This window comes from Eptatretus burgeri, chromosome 6, assembly GCF_056783735.1.
Source record: "Eptatretus burgeri isolate ZD-2024b chromosome 6, Ebu_testis_v1, whole genome shotgun sequence".
NCBI classification, from domain to species: Eukaryota; Metazoa; Chordata; class Myxini; order Myxiniformes; family Myxinidae; genus Eptatretus; species Eptatretus burgeri.
This window is the reverse complement of record NC_140966.1, coordinates 81,932,267-81,954,766: the sequence shown is the minus strand read 5'-3', so window position 1 is coordinate 81,954,766 and position 22,500 is coordinate 81,932,267. Positions and strand designations below refer to the sequence as shown.

The 22,500-nt window shown below is 44.4% G+C and overlaps 1 protein-coding gene and 1 long non-coding RNA gene across 4 annotated transcripts in view; both read right to left on the bottom strand.

The window, feature by feature from the left end:
• LOC147025172 (uncharacterized) overlaps positions 1-3,447 on the bottom strand; it is a 4,281-nt gene extending 834 nt beyond the window's left edge. The window contains exons 1-2 of the long non-coding RNA XR_015059372.1: positions 2,706-3,447; positions 1-536 (exon numbers count right to left, since the gene is read on the bottom strand). The exon at positions 1-536 is cut by the window's left edge and continues 834 nt beyond it. This is a non-coding gene — a long non-coding RNA (uncharacterized LOC147025172). The remainder of the gene's footprint in view (positions 537-2,705) is intronic.
• Positions 3,448-13,838: 10,391 nt separating this feature from the next.
• SETD9 (SET domain containing 9) overlaps positions 13,839-22,500 on the bottom strand; it is a 142,506-nt gene continuing 133,844 nt past the window's right edge. For all 3 annotated transcript variants that reach the window (XM_085885851.1, XM_085885853.1, XM_085885854.1), the window contains 3 exons: positions 20,316-20,431; positions 18,312-18,417; positions 13,839-17,981 (listed from right to left, as the gene is read on the bottom strand). In XM_085885851.1, the coding sequence (XP_085741977.1) occupies positions 17,894-17,981; positions 18,312-18,417; positions 20,316-20,431 (310 nt within the window). In that variant the 3' untranslated portion in view covers positions 13,839-17,893. The remainder of the gene's footprint in view (positions 17,982-18,311; positions 18,418-20,315; positions 20,432-22,500) is intronic.

Below are 22,500 nucleotides of genomic sequence, written 5' to 3'. Positions count from 1 at the left end.
CAATTATACTCAACACTAATTACAACAATAATATTTACAATATGCAAATGTATTAATGGGTGAGCAGCACTGTGAGCGCTCAAGGCATGGTGTAAGCTCCTTTCTCAACTTGCGCTAGAAGACAAAAGAGTCTCATGAGATGCATATTTACATATAAGGGTCATACAAGTATTTTCCATACATTCCTTCACTATCTGGTATTGTCCATTTTCCACGATTATGCATATGCTAGTCAAAACACTGCCACATCTATCATAAACCTCCATCAGCATTTTACTTGTAGATTTCCTTTCTTTCTTGTTACAACTTCCTGTATCTTCGTGTGTAGTGAGATGTATGAGTCCATGTTTGGCTTACCTTTTCACTTGAAAGTTCGTTGAGGTAATCAGTAATACCTGGAAGAGTCTTCCCCAGGGCGCCCTCCGCCAGAACACCTTGTTGGCTCCTCAGCTGGTGGGGGTCGGGTCTGGTTGTGGCCCCATACAGAGGTCCTCGGGGTCTTCCTCCATGAGTTCGCTGTTAATTATTATGATGGCCTGGGTGAGGGTGAGGCTTCACAGCATTTCTTTAGACAAATGGAAATGAGACGTTTGATCAGAAATACTCCAAAAATGATTCCCATGATGATTAGGATTGCTGCCCCTACCAGGCACAGTAACCAGTCTCCCCAGTCATGAAATATAGATCTCCACCCTGCGTAACCCTCCTTGCGTTCCACTCGATCGCTCGTGAGAGCTTCAAGCCTTATAGGTGAAAACACCTATAAGTGAAATGTGTTCTTCTCCGGGAGGTTACTGTATTTTCACAAGATTTCACAACTGTACTCCAAAAGGGTTCTTTCGGGGCCCATGGAACTTGGGTAATTAGAGATGCGTGTTGACCCCATATGAATCCTATTTGTGCAAAGTGCCCCCACTGGGTTTTGTCTTGCGTTTTGTTCTGCCAAGCCACTTCTGTCTTTTCTGCATTTTCTGACGTCCCCCCCTCCCAACAGGTTTTATCATAGCATAAGACCATCGAATCGATTTTATTTCCTCGTTTCATTCTATCAAATCATAAGTTTCCTCGGCTTGGACGCAAGACAGTTCTATGAGCTGCTGTGGCTGGATGGTTGTCAGCCCTCTGGAAATGAGTGGTGCGGTCTTGCCAGGTTCCTTTGAAAATATCTTTACCTTATCTAGTTCTTGGTTAGTTTTCCCCCAACCTTGCGTATTCACCTGCTTCCATTCTTTCTCCAGCCGCTCCCCTCCTATGTCGCTGTGGGGTTGGTACTGGTTCATTTCCGTGTCCCCCTTTGCCACGGAGGTGTATACGGTTTCTTTGGCTTGAGTGTGTTGTGTTGCCTAGTGATAGGTCCCCCCCACAAAGGAGTAGTGTCAGTACCAGGAGTTGCATATTGTGTCGTCAAAGGTTCTGTCACTGTCTCCGTTACTACAAGGTTTACAGCATGCCACTGCACTGAACACTGCAGTCAACTGCAACATAATGACAAGTATTTGTGTAAAAGATTATTTTTAAATGATACCTCCGTACGAGGCTCCCACCATGACTAGAGCTTGCAGGACTGGAAGTTGCTCTGGGTGCGTGGTGAGTGGACGTGAAGGCCAGAGACCTTACTGTACACTACTGTGGATTTTGATCAGGCAAGCATACCTTCCATCCATCTCCTTGTCTGACGGCCAGTAAAGTGTTCTGGTGTTCGTTGCCCCATCTTGTGGTTCTGGGGCGCATCTCAATCTGTTCACCATTCTTCCTAACTCCCCTGCACTATGTCCGTTACTAACTGCCATTGAGATGTACGGTGTTAGTCCTTCTCTGTGCTTCATTAGTTCGCGCTCTCTGGCGGCTTGTTCCACCTCCACCGCCGCTCCTTCCTTCCCGATCCATCGGTTGGTTGTCATCAGAGAGCGTTTGACGGTGTAATCTCTATGTGCTTTGGCCACGTATTCATAATCCTGCCCTGTTTCATCGTAGTCAACAGTGAGTGCAGTGCAAAGCCAATTCCATTCCTTCCAGATCGATGTCGTTGCTCAGCAACCATTCCTCTACATCCCTTTAATTCCGCTTATACTTCCCCAAATCCAATGAATTTATCCTGACAGATAGAGGCTCATATAAAGACAACAGACATGCTTTTCTGTCCGCTTCCAAACAAACATCTCGACCCTGACAGGCAGAGAATCGAAACGCTCCCTCGTCAAGGCCCACGATGGCTGCGTGTTCAAACAGCACGAGCCCCGCCCGTAATTTTTCCCAAAAACACCGCTATCCTCATAAGTGCGTAGCCTACCAAACGTCCTTGTTCTTGGATGTCTGACATGTAAACTAGGACAAATGTGTCCAAGAGCCACGTCCTAAAGGTTTTGTCTTCACCAGAATAATAATAAGAACAACGCGGAACTCTTAGAGCCGGCGTTTACTACGCGAGACGCGGCTAAAAGATAAACCCACTTTAAATAAAATCCGTTCCTTGTTCAAAGCATTTAAATCCTCCTTTCCATCTGTTGTAGTAATCAACAATAAACCTTTTTGATCGGCTTTATTCTCACAAAACCCATACGCATATCTGCAACAACATAAATATACATAGGGTAAGAATAACAAAATACAATAACTTGTACACATAATACTGAAGGCAAACTCCATACTCTAATCTCAATTACATTCCTCAGAGTACACCATTCCTAATACAGTATACTACATACCATTACTGTTCCAGCACGACCCTCCACGGAGCACGCGGCATACGAGTCATCACCAGCCACCGACCCCCATACACAGTGCTGCCACATCCGCCCAATCTCCGTTGCCGCTAATCACAGTACGGCACTTCATTACCACAACACCATCCATCCTAAATCCCTCGGTCCTGCGCCTCTTCCGCGTCTCTCTTTTTTTTTTTTTTCTCTTTTCCTCTTCCGGTCACGAAGCCCAATCAACAACAACAACAACAACAACCGGAACAAACATATATATATATATTACAGCCTTGTTTCAAAGCATTGTCGCTTCCATGTTCCGATAGCGCGTGCACTCGCCTCGAAACACAAAATCGAGCGATCCTTTGAAACGTCAATGTCCTTATTAATTAATTTTACCACAAAGCTATCTCTTTAAAATCTAGTTTGTCCACCATATTCAAAATCAGCCGCCTCGAGAAATTCTTGTACATTGCTCCGACAAGCAGGCACATTCACAGCAGGGTGTTAATTGCACTTTCAAGTTTGACAAAGCGCGCTGGGCCCATGCGTGATTACGTCATCACGCACTCACATGAGCAATACGTCTTATCAGCGCGTTGGTTTTTACCATCAAACTCACGGAACAAATATTTGACGACATCTCAAATACGTTCGTTTTAAATCGGAATTTTACAGAATCCTATGAAGGGCGTCCCCATCTTGTAAAATGTGCTGATCCATTTCGTAAACCCTCACGATAAGCTGTCCTTCGCAACGGGACGATTTCGTGCTTTCGGCGCGCCTGTTAAATCCTATGGCACGTCATGTGACTCAAAACCCCATAAAATAAGTTTTTTCCCAGATTTACGAAAGTCAAGCATAAAACATGCTTAATGACCCCAACAATGAAACCAGAATTGAAACTGACGTTAAAACGAACCCGTAACGTCGATCAGCCTTACGAAACATGCAAAGTGGAAACAGAACTGAATTTCAATTTGAAATCAAAATGATGCTCCGTGGAGACCATCCATTTATCACGTACAGTGTTCAAAGCCAAAACAGCATACAGAGTTTATCGGACCATGAGAAAATCCGAACGTTGGTCCATTTGACATCCCATTTGACAAACTGTCTGCTGAAGTGGTTTTAATTATTCAATTCCCCATCCAGTTCACACACACACACACACACACACACACACACACACACACACACACACACACACACACACACACTCTCAATGACATTTTCCCATCACTGAATTAACAACACGTGCAGAATCGGTCATCATGGTCCTTCCTCCAGATTTGGTGTGCGCAATTCACCTCGTCCAAAGTCTTCACATTGACGATGACGACCCATCATTATCTCCATACAAACATACAAGTTGTTCCACACATACAAGTTCCAGGTTGGAACACTCAACTACGTCTAACACAAAACTCAACCTTCCCCACCACATTGTATTCACAAATACATCCAAACAGGTAACTTCTACAAACAGCCCTTCTCCTGGCTCATTAACCTTGTGTTCTTTTCCCGTTGGTTCAAGATTCCCTCTGAATCTAATCGCTTACGTCCTGTCTCTCTTTGTGACTCCGTTAGCCACGCTGCAAACGCTCTCCAGTGTTTTCCACTTTCACCGATAACTTTAAGTGTTGTTCCTTTGGGTAACTCTATGTTCTTTGCAGAGTTATTCCCCATCTTTTGTTCTTATCTTACCAACCGCCTAATAGCTGTAAATCGTTTCTCCTTTTACGTCGGGACCGAAATCCCTTTCAATCAGCCGCCTAGTAGCTGTAAATCGTTTCTCCTTTTACACCGGGACCGAGATCCCTTTCGACCCGCCGCCTAATAGCCTCAAACCCAATGAAGGCCTCTAACCTTCCCTCTCTTGGTACAGGATTCCAACCTGTTTCCTCCTTATTTCACACGGATACCTTTATCCTCGACCCTTACCGGTTCTAACATACGGCCTGCCAGCCCTCTTTGTGCCCTTCAAACAAACCGCATTCGAATCACCTCATATGTTTTACCGTTACAGTTCTTGATCCGAGCAGATCCTGGAGCTGCGTCCAGCGAGGGCACTGCCCACCAAGTGTACAGTTTTCACCTAACTAGGGCTCCCTGTCTTAGGTGCCCTATACGTGCAATTTCCACGTACCTTTAGCTGAACCCTTGTGATCGCTGTACACCAAGTGGAGTCCCGCCGTCCACACCGCCAGCATCAGTCGCATCCCATCCTCGTCGCCAATTGTTATGACTCTTCACTCGGCCGAGTAATGACAGAGTCGAATGAGGGTTTTCGAATGATACGATTTATTTCAGAAGATGGCACTACGCATGCGGAATGCAGCCCAAAGGCCCTTCAGTCAGGTGCCCCCCGGACCACATTGAGATTCTTACTTCAAAACAGTTGTTTATATAATCACACAAAAGCAGAACTGGGTGTGGACTACAAGTGTGTGCTTAAGGGATAAAGAAATAAAGAAATAAATGCGGCAGTGGGCTTCTTTCCCCCCCTCCCTAGGGGCCCTCAGGAAGTTGGATCAGTCAATCCTCAGATTCGCAACCCAACAGTTCATCTTGCAAACTAATAACTTTCTAAGACTCCTACACCCCTACACTGGCACCTGCTGATAGCAAAGGCGAAACTCTGGTGATGACTAAGAACAGGAATGTGTGGGATATCAGCATACACAGTTTTCCCAAGGACATGCTGTTGTGCAGCTGCAGAGCCATAAAGGGTTATCAAAGACATAGTGAAAACAGCATGATACATTTAAAGCAACATTTTAAAGCAAGGTTTGAATAATACACAATTACAAGCAAGGTTAGAATCCCGACAGCTGATTAACACACAGCTAATGGTCCAAAATATGACCACCTAGCATATCATCATAACAGCGTACGCTTTGGCAGCAAGGTGGGCGGGCTGCACCAGCGTCTGCCCGAAACCCGGCCCAAACTCGCAGATCACGTGAGGGGTCGGAGCCAGTCAGAGTGCCCGACTCGGGCGATGACGTTGGATTCGGCATGGGTCTTCCCCGAGCCTCCGGCTCTATAAAGGACGGAGAAATCCTCCATTTTGAGAATTGAAGTGTTGTGTTCGGTGTCGGTGTTTTCACGCAGAGTGTTCCTGCTTCTCAACTCCGCCCACGTCTCTCCTCGACGAACTTCCTCCTGACTGGTTCCGCCTATTGCTCCACCCTCGCCCCTGGACTCTGCCCTTCTCCACTCAGGCTCCTCCTTCAGAACACGATCTCTACACGTGCAGCTGTGGCCAGAACAACGCGACTATTGTTGAGTACCGCACCACGGAGCATCCCTCCCCCGAAACGCCCAGGTACCGAAAGCTATAACCTCAACTCCCCTTCTTCCCTGGGTGCAAAAGTCCCTTCACATTTGGGTTTCCTTTTCTGTGTGTGTCTGAGTGTGCTGGCACCTGTCTATTAAGTAAGCCTGCAGAAGATCCTTATTGTTATTACTCTTATTAATCTCGCATCAAGTCTGCATTATGTCTGCTTTCGTAAGTTGCTTGTATTATTCAGGTCAGGTATGGGAGCATGTGCCAGAACAGCGCGTCGCTGCATCCACTTTCCGCCGGTACTCCAGGGGCCTCCGTCTGGCCATCCCCCAGGCAGATGCCAGGCCCATCCCCATCTCCTTGAGATGATGGTCAACCTGCTGTAACCATGAGGCACGTGGTCGGCCCACTGGCCTCCTCCACTCATGAGACTCCCTCGCTGAGAGAATCTGGTGAGCAGGATCAGCGTCAGGAAAACGAGCCACATGTCCATACAGCCGCAGCTGACGCTCACGGACTATGCAGGTAACAAATCTCATCCGAGTCTCTCTCAGCAACCGCTCGTTGGACACAAAATCCGACCAGCGATAGCCAAGGATTCTCCGAAGAGACCTGGTACCAAAGGAATTAAGTCTCCGTCTCAGATCCTTGGTGAAAGTCCAAGTCTCGCACCCATAGAGCAAGACTGGAAGTACCAAGGACCTGAAGACTCGGACTTTCGTCCTCCCGCACAGGTACCGGCAGCGCCACACCCCATGATCCAGTGAATCCATGACTCCCCAGGCCCGACCCAGACGTCTATTGACCTCCGGCTCACAACCTGCGGAGACATGAATATCACTGCCAAGGTAAGTGAATCTATCCACGACCTCAACATCCTCACCACAAACAGACACAGACAGGACAGCAGCATCCAAGATGTCACCGAAAGCCTGGATCTTTGTTTTGACCCAAGAAATCCGGAATCCCAACGGCTCCGACTCCTCATTCAGTACCTCGAGGGCCCCCAAGAGGATGTCTAAAGTCTCCGCAAAGATGACTGCATCATCTGCAAAATCAAGGTCCGAGATCTTGACATTGCCAAACGATGCACCGCAACTTGATCTCTCCGACATCCTCCCAAAAATCCAGTCCATACAAGTGCTGAAAAGTGTGGGGGCAAGTACACATCCCTGACGAACTCCAGTAACAACTGGAAATAAGTCAGAGGCGGTACCACCACACTTCACAGCACTCTCAGTACCAGAGTAGAGTTCAGACATCAGATCGATCAGTTTCGGTGGCACCCCACGAAGACCAAGAATCCTCCAGAGGACATCCCGATTCACTGAATCGAACGCTTTACAGAGATCAACATAGGCTGCAAGCAGCCCCTGCCGAAACTCTCGTCTGCGTTCGGTGAGTACACGAAGTGCAAGGATACGGTCAATCGTTGACCTCTTTGGTGTAAAGCCTGACTGCTCTGGACGCTGGTGCTCAAGCAGATGGTGGCGAACCCTATCAAGAATTATCCGAGCAAGACCTTGCCCGGCACTGAGAGCAGCGTCACCCCTCGGTAGTTGTTGCAGTCTTGGCGATCACCCTTCCCTTTCCAGAGAGGGACAACAAGGCCCCTCTTCCAGTCAGTTGGGATGATGCCTGTGTTCCAGGCAGAGCACAAAACTGCATGCAACGACGCGAGTGCAGCATTTCCACCAGCCTTGAGAAGTTCGGCATGGATGCCACAGATCCCTGGAGCTTTGCCCCGTTTCAACTGGTTCACCGCAGCCCGTGTTTCCACAAGCGATGGTGGACCACAGTTGATTCGAGGGTCAGCAACAGGGATTGTAACACCCTTGACGTCCAACTCGACAGCTGGGGGATCAGCCTGGTACAACCGCTCGAAGTAACCGGCCCAGCGGGCCTTCACTTCAGACTCCTCTGTCAAGAGCCTACCACTCTCTGCTCGAACTGCAGTGCTCCAAGGGATGGGCTTGGATGAACGTAATGCGCGAATTCCCCTGTAAGCGGGACGAGAATCACCTGTCCACAGGTGATGCTCTACCCCTCACAGATTCCTCGCACATAGGCCTCCTTGTCCACCCTCAGTGCACGTACAGTTTTACGCCTCAGCTCCCTGAACAGCTCGGCTCTGCCATTCAGCCTGGCCCTGCGACTCTGGTCAATGGTATCCAGTGTCCCTTGAGAGACAAAATTCTTCTTTGCCCTGCGGTGAACTCCAAGGCATCCACCGGCAACATCAAGGACGGTGGTCTTGAAGGTGTTCCACAACTCTTCAGGACCCCCAAAGCACCCAGACCCCCCAAGTGTCCACTCAGCCTGTTCGCAAACTCCTCAGCTACTCTCTCATCCCTGAGCTTGGCAACATCCAGCCTAGGCTGGGATGGTACCATTCTCCAGGATTTAAGGTGCAGCTTTAGAGTTGCTACAACAAGCCTGTGGTCAGTATTGAGGAACTGAGCACTCCGGTAGACCCTGCAGTTCTGGATCATCCTCCAGCGACCGTCAATGAGGACATGGTCAATCTCCTTTGCCACACCGCCAGCGTTGGAATACCAAGTCCAGCGATGAGCTTGCGGGCGCTGAAACCATGAACCAGCCACCCTAAGTCCATGACTTCTTGCAAAGTCAAGGAACTTAGTGCTATTCTGGTTCATAGTTCCTGACCCATGGGGACCAACACACACCTCATAACCATCCCTATCAGTTCCAGTCGATGCATTGAAATCCCCCAAGACTAGAAGTGTATCTCGTCTGGGGCACTGATCAACCACAGACTCGAGTGTGGCGTAGAATGTGTCCTTCACGGTAACATCACTCGCCTCAGTCGGAGCATAAATAGAGACCAGGGAAATGACACCTAAGGAGTGACGAATCCTTAATCTCATAATACGCTCGTTGACCGGTGTTACCTCAATTATCATTGGGGTCAGCTTATTGGACACAGCTACAGCAACTCCTTGGGTATGGTAACCATCAGAGCGACCAGACCAATAGTAGGTGTAACCACCCACCATTATCTCGCCGCAATCCGGTCTCCGAACCTCAGAGAGAGCTGCAATCCCGATGTCCAAACGCTTGAGCTCAGATGATAACAGAGACAGGTGATCATCCTCTCTTAGGGATAGGACATTCCAGGCACCCACCCGAAGGGACCGCCTCAGGTTAACCCAAGGAGACCGCCGTCTGGTGGACGACACCTCAGCACCACTCCGACACACTCTCCCGCAATCTGACCCAGGGATGTTACCCCGTGGTTTCCCTCCTATCAAAGATTGGGGGTCCCGAAGGCTTTGCCCCAATCCCATCATCCGGTGAGCTGCCCTGCGAAGGGAAGCTGCACAGGAGGTACTCCCACGGAGTGGGTTTTCAGATTTTTTTGCGTTTTTGCGTTTTGCGGAATGAAGCGTTTTACGGTGGCTGGAGTGCAAATCCTGCCACCAACCTCCTAATAAGAAGTAACCCAACTGCAGGAGGACGTCCGCAGACACAGTTGGGCACTAGATATGGATGGCCGTTGGCTCACAAGGAGCTCCTCCGCCCTTTGAGGGCCTATTGCTCCACCCTCGCCCCTGGACTCTGCCCTTCTCCACTCAGGCTCCTCCTTCAGAACACGATCTCTACACGTGCAGCTGTGGCCAGAACAACGCGACTATTGTTGAGTACCGCACCACGGAGCATCCCTCCCCCGAAACGCCCAGGTACCGAAAGCTATAACCTCAACTCCCCTTCTTCCCTGGGTGCAAAAGTCCCTTCACATTTGGGTTTCCTTTTCTGTGTGTGTCTGAGTGTGCTGGCACCTGTCTATTAAGTAAGCCTGCAGAAGATCCTTATTGTTATTACTCTTATTAATCTCGCATCAAGTCTGCATTATGTCTGCTTTCGTAAGTTGCTTGTATTATTGTCGCACCCCATACCTCTCTCCTCTTACCCTGCGTTACATACCCAATACATCTTTACTGTGCCACATGCTTTTCCTCGCTTGCTTGTTAATAAATCATTGTTATTAGGAATGTTCCCAGCTCGCCTTTGTCTTTTCTCTCATTGTTCCAGCATGGTTCAAATCTAAGTTTAGCCGGGTCTTTATTCCCAACGATCCGTTCCTTCTTGCCGGATTGTAATATTCATGATTAATTATATTTTTATTGGCAATTTAAGTTGAAGATTTAACTGCCATAACATGGTTACATGATTTTTGATAACATGGTTACATAGTGGTGAAGAAGGTGGTGAGTTTCAAAAAAACTTTTTTTAAAGTTCTAAAAATACCCGAAAGACAAACACCGGAGAGGTAGTGCAGCCTAGAAGTTGGGTACGATTTCACAAAAGTTTGAGGGAGTAGTTCAGTGACAACACAGGACGGGACAGAATATATACATGACCGGTCAAAAGTTTTTGAACACCCCCATTTTTTTTCCAGTTTTTACTGAAATTTAATCAGTTTAATGTTCCGATGTACTCTGAAATTAAAGCATAGAACAAATAAAGGATTGCAGATAAAAAAAGAAATCATGGAATCGTTTTGTTGAACAAAATTTAATCTAAAATTTTGACTCGTCAAAGTCGCCACCTTTTGCTGATATAACAGCCAAACATACTCGTGGCATTCTTTCCACAATGGAAATCAAATATTGTTCGGAAAGTTCTTCCCAATACTGTTGCAGAAGTTCCCACAAATGTGTTGCACTTGTTAGTCCATGAGCCAGTAGGATTGGTTGGTACCATCTGGGCGGAATAATTCTCATCATGATTTTTGGCAAGGAATACAACCCTCGAGTTAGAAAATATGTGATAGCATTGCATCGGTGGTAGCTTTATGTGTGTTATCACCATGTTTATATGCCTACCCTTAAATAAGCTTTTGTGCAAAATGGTGAGTTCAAGGTTAAGACATCCTACTTCAACTTAACAACATTTTTTTTATCAGTCAAAAATTAACATTGAAATTTGTCTCACCTTTTGCTCAGATCATTTGCTTCTCAACAAAAAGTGCTAAACCTGCCGAGGTTGAAAGGTATGTCATTGGTGACGCTTGTATATCAGTGTCTATTTCCTGTGTGATAAATCATACTGCCTTTAGAAAAGTATTTGTCTGTCATTTACTGTGGAAAGTAAATAAAAGTTCTGGAACAATATAATTACATGGGTGTTTCGCAAATTTATTAAGAAATCCAGAAATCTAAATTTCTTTTTTGTATGTTGTATATTAAGATCAGCATAGCAGACATTTTTTACCCCACCCCCCCCCCCCCAAATGAAAAAAAAATACCTAATTTGGATGGATTTATGTAGTTTGGTCAATGTCATGATATTTTCCCTGTTGTTATTGAAGATACTTTCCAAGAATCAAACAAAGGTAAATGATAGCATCTTCATGAACAAGATTAATGTTTTTTCCCTGTAATTTCTCAAAAAATACAGAATTTCATGGATTTAGATACTCAATAATGCACATATGAAGGTATCAAACACCTGTATTACACAATATAAACCAATAAGACTATCAAGATGGTTAATCATGTGCAATCTGATGAAAGAGCCAAAGGTAAAAATGAAACAATCTTCTGTTGTATCTTCTGTTGTACAGCATAAAATTACAGAATAGAAACACAAATGTGATGTCCCACACTAACAAGGCCATTACCAAGGCCCAATGTTTTGCTGATAAACATATTGTCTTGTGAACCAAAGACGGGTCCTTTATAGTTTCTAAGACATCTCTGATCATATGCACTGATTTTAAGTGATATAAAATGTTCAAGATGAACTTTAAAGCCATGATCATTATCCAGTTCTTCAATATCCTCATCTCAACTTTCCTCATCGTCTGACTCAAGGATGGATGCCTGATTCTCAGTCTGGCAGTCTGCACATATCAGTGCATTTCAGTCCGTTTGACAAACACACATTTTGATAGTATAACACACACACACACACACACACACACACACACACACACACACACACACACACACACACACACACACACACACACACACACACACACACACACACACACACACACACACACACACACACACTTATAATGTACATCTAACTTAAAATATATTTTGTTATTTCAGTTAATGATTAAATTTTCTTCAAATTCATGTATTTAAACATGGTATCCATTCATTAGTTTATGGGCAAAAAACTTCCGTACCACTAAGCACTGGACTATCAGTGCCTGTAATTGCAAACACTAAATGCCAGGCTAGTTTTACCAACTATTTTGAAAAGCAAATAGCATGAGCTACGTGTCTAACAATTTTCAAGAAGATATAGCCTATAATAAGAGAGAACCATTAGCTTTAAATAGAATGTATTCTTCTGTCTTAAGCCAGTTTCAGAAAAGTTTATTTTGGGATGGGGTTACTAAATGGCTAAGAACACACAAAAGGCTACCACCAATGCAATGCTATCACATAGTTACTGACTGTAGAGATGTATACCCTGCCAAAAATTAAGATGAACATTATTCCCCTCCGATGGTACCGGTGGCCATAAATTACCGGGTCTAGCTCATGGCCTAATGTAGGTTGCTTTGCTTTCACCCTTCTGTCCAGTTCATCTCAAAACCAGCTCGATGGGGTACAAGTCTGGAGACTGTGCTGGCCATTCCATGATTTGAAGCCTACCATCTTGTTCTTTTCTTCTAAGGTAGTTCTGACATAGCCTGGAGGTATGTTTTGGGTCGTTATCTTGCTGTAGGATGAACCCCTGACCAACAAGGCATAGACCAGAGGGTATTGCATGGCACTACAAAATGCTGTGGTTGCCCTTTTGGTTCAGGGTCCCAGTCACTCTGCAAGTCGCCGACGCTGGATCAAGCATAAGAGAACCAGATCATCACACTTCCTCCTCCATGTTTGAAAGTTGGTGTCACACACTGAGGAACCATCCTTTTGCCTACTCGACGGCTTACAAAAACCCTGCGTGATGAACCAAAGATTTCAAATTTTGATTGATCGGTCTATAAGACCTTCCCGTTTTCAGTAGTCCACTGTCGGTGCTTCATGGCCCAGGCAAGCCTCTTTTTCTTATTTTGCCATCTTGGCAATAGCTTTCTTACTGCTACTCGACCTGTCAAACCTGCAGCTCGAAGTCTTCTCTTCACAGTTGAAACTGAGACTTCCTTACTTCGACCAGTGTTAAGCTGTACTTGAAGCTGCTGTCCTGTGAGCCGCCTATCATGCAAGCTGTTGACTCTCAGAAACTTGTCTTCTGATCGTGTTGTGGCTTTGGGTCTGCCAGACCTTTCTTTCAGAGTTTCCTCCAGTTTCAAAGTGCCTTTTGATGGTGTAGGAAACTGTCATATCAAATGGTATCCATGGATGCCTCATCTCTCCCAGAGTACAGAATGGACACGAGATGCATATGCTGCTTCGGTTGCAGGGCCTACCTGAGTTGTATCTTTACCAAGACCATTAAATCCATCCATCAGTTCCGAGTGCTCTGAGACTGTCTTTATCCACCTTTTCTTTCCTTTATTCACCATCCACCATGTCGAGTCATATCCGCTGAATGAATGAATTGAAGGCAATACCAGCGACGTGTCTTTTCCTAGTCCTGCTGTAATAGTGTGCATTGGCACAAATCTTTTCTTATGACCAGTGCCAGTCTGCAAGAATAGCTCATTGACTCCAGTTATTGAGTATTATCATGGAAACATACATGCTACATCCAAATCCAAACTCCACAAAATAACCCTGTCTATGCCCAAAGTTTCCTTTGCATGTGCGATGTGTAGAAACATCGCTCACAAACTCAGAAACAAACTCAGAAACATTCACTAATGATGCAATTGCTGTTTCCACATGGGGCTAGAATGAACTGCAAACCACAAATACATGTCTGAAATGCTTTATTTATACCATCTGAATAATCCTTTCTGTCATTCCTGAAGGCAGAATTTGTTTTATGGCAGAAAGGGGGCGAACAATAGGGCCAATCAAAATGTTGCTGATTAGTGATTTTCAGTACATTTTAATTTATAATATTGTCATACAAGTTCCCTGGGTAGTGCTACTGAACCGCAGTAGCCTACAACATGCACATGTTGTATGAGGAAAACATTTATGAACATTTTACAAGATTTTACCACAGTTAAAGGAATTGCCCTTCCCCTAACCTAGTTCCAACACGCGTCCAAAATGTGAAATTTACGGATAACCCAAATTTCACCACGCTACTGTGGCATGTTTATGTACTATGTTTTACTCGTGCATATTTGTAGCCATGAATGTCCTTGTGATTGTGCCAAAACATTCACACCATGGATCAGTAGTCTAGTCTTCATCACTGTTATCAGCATCAGAGTCCTTGAGGTCTACAACCTCTTCCTCGACATCAGAAGGGTTGGTTGCTGCAGGTTCGCAACTTGCACATGCCAGTGCACTTCAGGCTATTGGCAAGGCACGTGCAGTCTGGGAGTTTGCACGACCGTCCACACTTGCAGGAAAGCAGTTGCAACACTGCATCCGGTGCTGGAGAACCCTGCATCCACTCGATGGCCAGCTTCCCATCATCAGTGGTCCATCCACAACCCTTGGGACTTGGAACATAGGGTTGGCATTGCAGACAGCGCCTCCAAATAGCAGCCTGGTAGTTTGCACGAAGGACGTGCATGAAGAGGCAGTCTTCACATGGTGGAAGCTGACTGGACTCTATCTCTCCCCATCTGGTACAGAAGAGTTGATGTCGGAGTTCATTGACTTTTGTGGTGTTGGTAGACGGCACGTACATGTGGCAGGTGACCTCTTGCAGCTTCTGAAAGAGCTCGGTGGATACTTCCCATGAATGACCGAGCTGACTGAAGGCCTCTTGGTCGGTCTTATCCGACTTCATTTGCTTCAAGGCGCCCATCTTTCCCCGGCCTGCAAAGGCACTGACTGTATCACAACCGGAGAACATGTGCAGTCCAACCAGGGCATCACAGACACTGTCTCCCATCGATATAGCAAGCTTGTCAATGTCTAGGAACCGTGTGCGGGTTTGCGTACCACACTTCTGATACACGGGGCATGGGATATCCTTATTGAAGGCAAGACACAGCACGAGGACATCTGTATCTTCGGCAGTGATCACCGCAGCCTTGTAACCAGCCTCTGCTGCATGCAGAAGCATTCGGGTGCCTGCTTCCTCCTGCGTGGACTTCAGCTCTGCCACTTCCTCCCAGTGGTCCTTGGTTTTTTTATTTTTATTTTCCCCCAAAACGTCAATATCTCAGAATGGTAAAATGGTAAAAATGCAAAATACATACACAGCTTGCTCTTCTGGAGCGGTTATCACATATTGAAATAATCATATAGTCCCTACCAATAACTTAGTAGCCCTAAATATTGGTTTCCTCAGATGGTACCAATATATGCCTGGGCCCATGGACTATATCTCTACACTGCCTTTGAGGGCTCTTTCTCCTGATTTGATCGTTTATTTTATTGACTGGAGTAGTTGTCACCAATAACTGCAATGTACAGCACTTGCATTCAGTTACAAGGATACATTGAAATTGTTCCATTTTCTCACTTTATTGATGCATTCTCTCATTATCTGGAGCCACTGTAGATGTGGCAATATTTACAAGTGCTTGCTTGTTCTGTGGGGATTGTCAATGTGAAAGGGATTTATCATTCTCTCAGAAACTAGTCACTGTTTTTGACTGCAGATTCCTCCATATATATGTGCTTGACAGCAGATTCTTTGTGTTTCAGCAGCAGATTCAGCAGAATTTTTAGCAATATCCCTCCTCTCCATGGACATCGCTGTGACAGGTGCCTCCACATGTGCAGTCCAGTGACACTTTGACAGTGCCTTTTCTCTGGAGTTTTGGTAAGTATACTTTCCACAGACCTTGTTCAGAGATCCATGGCCATATCATGCCATGTTCCACTGCACGACCATTCAGACTTGGGCACTGCTGCCTGTGTGTTGTTCAGTGCTTCGTAGATATGTGGAGTTTACTCCTTGAGTGGATGACCCTCTGCTACATTGACACATCTCCATCTGGCATAATTCTGGTTTGATCACAAATATGATAATGGAGTGCAGTTTTTTTAACAGAAACTCTGATGCATGCCAGATCCCAATGTCTGTCTGTCTCTCGTCTCCTCTATCTCTATCTCTATCTCTAGACAAAATTCCAAATCATCTCCCTTTTTGCATCTTATTTGTGTGTGATCAAATTTTATTTTAGAGAATGTAATCTCTAATTATCCATCCAAAAAAAACCTCGTGTGTGTGTGTGTGTGTGTGTGTGTGTGTGTGTGTGTGTGTGTGTGTGTGTGTGTGTGTGTGTGTGTGTGTGTGTGTGTAATCCAAAAACCTCTTTCCTTTCATTATTTTTAACCCCTTATTAATCACAGTTATGTTAAAGTTATTTCTCTCAGCACTCACTCTGACATAAATTACATGTATATTATTTCTCGTTTTAGCAATCTAAATACAAAAATAGGGGCAATACCCCTGGGCACTCACCTGGTAGAGGCTGGATAAGAAAATCAGGGAACCACTGGTAGGTGTGGATGACTCAAAATATGAAAGGGAGAAGAAAGTAAATACCTATTGATTAATTTTAATGCCATGAACATACTTTGGTACATCACGGGTGATGAAGGTTGTGGTCAAGTTTCACCAAAATTGTGTGCAATTTCAGAGAAGTTGCAAGTGGTTGTGGATGGATGGACGGACGGACGACGCGCCATCCCATAAGCTCCCCGGAACTACGTTCCAGGTGAGCTAAAAAGGGTGAGCATTCAGATCAAAATTTGAAACCGACAAAGTTTTCCAGCCGACTCGGCAATTATATACAGAAGTACATTTATATCACATTATTTTAGCTGTTTTCATGAGTAATAAGTGCATTTTCTATCAATCTATTGTATATTTTATAGAGAATTGATTTGTCATTGATATCAATGAATGAAAGATTGAGAAATTATCTATTAAATCTTCATCCAACATTCTTAAGTTAAAACTTCCCTACAAAAACGTACAAAACTAACACAGAGGTCTATGTGTGGGACTACATGCATGAGCAGACTTCATTTCTCATTTAAAGAAAATTGTATCATTTTCAGGATCAACATCCACCCCAGCGATAGTCTACCCCCATGGGCCCAACACCTGCCAGCAATGAAAAATTTCCAGCAGACGAAGTACCCAAGACCACCAAAAAAAAAACTTTTCTGGCTCCTGGCTGACTCGTGTATGGTGCATTGCTTCATGTCCAGGGAGAATTCTTCTCAGCTTACAATGACACCTTTCCCGATGCCACCCACTATGCCAACCAACTTTGGTCGGCCATGCAAGGCCTCTGTGCTTGGGGCTATGGGCTTCCATTGAGGATGTTTGGGGCTGCTGATGATGATGATGATGAGATCCATTCTCTGTGTGTGAACAGAGCTTCATTTCACACCACGGTCTTGTCCTGCGTGACGAGCTTTCATCTTCTTCAATTACAGTCTCGTCCTATTCGAAGCATCAATACGATTGGTCATTTAACCTCGTTGCAGAGTTGCCACCTCCAGGGCCAGTCTTCCACATGTGGTTCAGGGTACGGGACGATTGAATGGCAAATTGGCCTTTTCACACAGCCAAAAAATCCGAAGGGAATTTGAATTGCCTCTTGTGATGATGATGACTTGAAAAATTTACTCTTGAGATGGATATTTTTTCTTGTGGATTCTCAACGACTTGCTCAGTTACCAGAATCCTCAATACTGCTGCCTTCAGCTTGATTTTAACTCACAACTTTAAAGGATGCCAGTGCAGTGTCCTGACCAGTGAGTCATCTATGCCACAACAGGTACACATCAGAACTAAAGTCGTTTAACCATCACAGGCATTTCATAAACACCAATAGGTACATATGATACATGGTAAGAGCAGTCGAATGGCGATGTTAGGTAATCACAGTGAAGTAGTTGGAATAAAGTTCCTCGCCATTCTCGATGTCCCTCAAGGCAACAAGAACCATGCAACGTACAAGTCTGAAGGAAACAAGTGCAGTAGTTAAGCATGAAGCTCCATACAGAAAGAAATAACATTGCAGCACAATGGGAGTTATATGAGTTAGACATAGCAAAGACCTGAAATTATGTGCTTCAACGAGTTAGAAATGGCACGTAGCATGGATGAGCTCGCAGTATGGAATCCCAAAACTTGAATCACCAATTCTTAATCAAAACAGCCAAGGCTATGTGAAGGCATATCATCTGAGAGTACAGATGTGTGATCATTATTACCACTAGTCCTGCTGCCAGCTACAACCTAAAACTGGATATGCTTGTGAAAAATCCAAAGTACATGCTTGGGTTCACCTGCCCGGCTGGCTTGTGTAAGGTACATTAGGCAGGAAGCGTCTCAGTGCAAGTGGGAAGTCTAGAGGGACATCAAATTCTTGATAGGCCACATTAGCTGGGCGATCTGTGATGAGACAGCACAAATCATGTCTGCTCCAGGGTAACGACAACACAGCAGTGCCTTGCTGCTTAAATGTCTGCTGTATACCTTTCTCCACTAAAAAAAGCTTAATGTTGCAGTTGAGCATATCACATTTTAAAATATAGAAACATCTGCCGGGCGAAGTGGGGGGGGAGGGGGGGTTCATGTGTATGTGCATATCTGCACGAATGCGTACCATTCTACATTGTTGAATTCCATTTGTATTTAAAGTCCTTTCAGCCTTAATTTCACATTTTCACACTGAGCATGATCATGCCTTAGACTCGGCCATTTTGTTATCCTTATTATCTTTACTATTATTATTAAGATTATTATGATTCATGTTATTATGTCTGGTGGTGGCTTAATGGTTGGGGTGGTGGGCATGGGATCCTTGGGTCCTGAGTTCAAATCCTGCTTGGCCACTGAATTAATACTAGGTAGGGTTGACTTAGCCTGTCAGCCTTCCGAGGTTGGTGAAATGAGTACCAGCATGCTGGTATCCTGCGTCGGAGTGGTGACCCGTCCAAGATTGTGCCCAGTAGTTCAGGAGACTGCTTCAGCAGCACTGCTGCTCCATACAGAGTGTGGTCCCAATGGATGTATGGATAATTGTCATTATTTTGTAATAACGTTAATATTGTTATGCTATTATCATGACTGCCGATGCACCATTTTGAATGGAAAAATGTCCTCTGAAGGTGAAATGCTCGATGTCCTGCTTCTTATTCACATAACATATGGAGATATGCATGTTAATATTCTTGTTATTATTAATATTATCATCATGCCATTATCATGATATCATTATGTCATTATCATCGGACAGAATTGACTGATTAACTTGTGGTTATTATAATTTTACTTCTGATAGGTGTGCAAACCAGGGACTCATCGGCTATACACCACCCATGTGTAAGTACAATTGGCACGTCATATAGCGATCCTACTAAGTATACATGAATACGTCCAATTTTGTAGTTTTCCCACTGCCCATGTGTAACTATACATGAACACGTCCAATGTTCTACAAATTTCCCTCAAGCATGTAATACTGCTTGTGACAGTTGGGTATGGGGTTGAGTCAAATAAAGGCCAGAATTTGGCCATAACGGCATCGGGGAGGGGTGACGCCATGTCTGGGAGAAATCAAACAAGAAGCCCCAATATACAAGTTGTATACAAATCATACACAGTCCACATATAATCTGATGGCTAGATAAATCAGACAGGCAATGGGATACATTATTAATGCATAAAGATTCATTTAAGCACCTTTATTAGCTAAATACTGAGCTAGCAGCCGAGCGAGAGGCTGAGCCAGTCGAGGCGGATTGAGTCCATCCATCTGTGGTGGGTGCAATAAGCATAGAATACCCCAAGGACATTGGGTTTCCTCCAAATTTCTTTCAGTCGTGTTAAGCAACACGAGTAACTGTTTAAAAAGGTTATCATATGATGGGCGGGATTGACTGAATAGTTTGTGTTGATAGTTGCTACAACCTTTGTTGTATGACCCGAATTCCCCTGGAAAGTTTGGTTGAGATTGGATAAGTAATGACCGAATGCATCGCGGTTAGACGGACAGATAGACAGATACCAAATTGCATATTTTAGTATGATACAATTGGCATGATGACAGTTATTTGGTTGAGTAGTTTAAGGATTTCTTTTCTCCACTGACTGGTGTGGGTTTAATTTGCTTGGCTACACACTCCTACACACCCACATTGTTAACCATGGCAAGTACGCCAAACACCTCTCACTATCAGTCGAGAGAGACCTTCCTGCAGTGGACTGAAATAGGCTGGTATACAGGTTTTTTAATGGCAATCATTTCAACCCAATGTGACATATTACTTCCAAAAGGCTTTGCATACCTGGACAGCAGTTATTCACATATTGTCCAACTGCAGCTGGGTTTAACCGATCAGCTGACAGCCAAGTGATGTCACTCAGTGGATGTGGCCCAAGCCAATCTCTCCCACTGCATGATCTGCAAAACAGATCACACCAGCAATGCATACCCAATGAGGCTCCCAATTCTGCGCTATCACTGATGATTCGCCAAGAAGCGATGAAACCGGTCCGGTAGCTGAGGGTGTGTGTAGCATTGGGATTCTCATGCGTGTACGATGTGTGAACGTCTTTATAGTTGTGGCGGAACTCTGGGAAGGGTTTGAAACAGCAAAAGTGCTTACCTTGTGTAGGCCTTCTTGGGTTTCTTTGTGCAGCTTCTTCGGTTGCAGGAGTGTGGGAGGTGTCAATTATTTATGTAATCCTAGCCACCTGCGTTTAGTTGATTCAGTGAGAGCTGATTGGCTATTCCCTCCATTCACCGTTGTGAGATGTGAGTGGGTCTTTATTTTTACCTCTGCCACCGAAGGTGAAGGAGGTTATGTTTTCACCTCTTTCTGTCTGTTTGTCGAAGTTTGTCTGTATGTTTGTCTGTGTGCAGGATATCTCAAAAAGTTGTGGACAGATCCGGATGAAATTTTGTGGACAGGTTCGGTGTGCGACAAGGACGAACTGATTGGATTTTGGTGAAGATCCGGATCCGGATCCAACTGCGAGAATTTTTTAAGTGATTCTTCACCATTGAGAGAGAGCCAAAAACGATATTTAGCACGATATCTCAACTTGTGGACAGATTCGGACAAAACTTGGTGGACATGTTGGGTGTGCGACGAGGAAGAATTGATTCAATTTTGATGAAGATCTGAATCCAGATCTGAAAATTTTTAAAATGATTCTTCACCATTGAGATAGGGCTAAACCAATATAAAACACGATATCTCAAAAAGTTGTGGATGGATTCGAATAAAACTTGGTGGACAAGTTGTGTTTGTGTATGGCAAGGACAAATTGATTCGATTTTGGTGAAGATCTGAATCCGAATCTGGATACGAGAATTATTTAATTTTTGAAGTGATTCTTCACCATCAAGATATAGGGCCAAAAACTATATACTGTAGTACTGTAGTGCATGATATTTCAAAAATGTGTTGGGCCAGATATGTCCTCATGGATCAGGGATTGCGTGGCGGAGGTATGTGCTCGACCGAGTGCCCTTCTCATTCTTTATTTATACATTGACTACTTTTGACGTTGCACGTGGTACATGCTTGGGAGCCTCATTGGTATGCATTACTGTCTGCGCTATCGCTGATGATTCGCCAATAAGCGATGAAACCGATCCGGTGGCTGAGGGGGTGTGTAGCATTGTGATTCTCATTTGAGAACTATGTGTGAACGTCTTTTTAGTTGTGGAGGAACTCTGGGAAGGGTTCGAAACAGCAAAAGTGCTTACATTGTGTAGGCCTTCTTGGGTTGCTTTGTGCAGCTTCTTCAGCTGCAGGAGTGTGCGAGGTGTCAAATATGTATATATATATATATATATATATGTATATATATATATATATATATATATATATATATATATATATATATATATATATATATATATATATATATATATATATATATATATATATATATATACACAGTCATGCGCTGCATAACGAGGTTTTGGGTAACGATGGATCGCATATATGACGGTGGTCCCATATTCGCATATACGACGGATCTGACAGCTCCATTATAATCGAGCTGAAAAATTCCGAGTGATGTAGCCGAAGTAGCGCTGCCAGTCGTATAAAAATAGCACATACAATTATGTACAGTACATACTTGATAATGATAATAAACAATGATGTTTCTGGTTTATGTATTTACTATACTGTACTTTTTATCGTTATTTTAGAGTGTACGGTTTCTACTTATAAAAAAAAGTTTACTGTAAAACAGCATGCCGTGTCACGCAGCATTGTTCTGGTGTACATCTCGTGTTTACCGCGTCTCTTGATTGCATCATTTTTCCGTGTGCTTGATTTAATCTCGTGTTGTTTTGTTCATCATGGACCTAAAGCGTACAAAATCCACTGCTGATATTGCCAGTAAGAGGCCACGTCGAGTTATTGACCTGGAAACAAAATTACAGTTCGTGTAAAAGTATGTAAGTATGATGTTTGTGTTAGGCCTAGGTCACATTTGCTCTACGGCGAT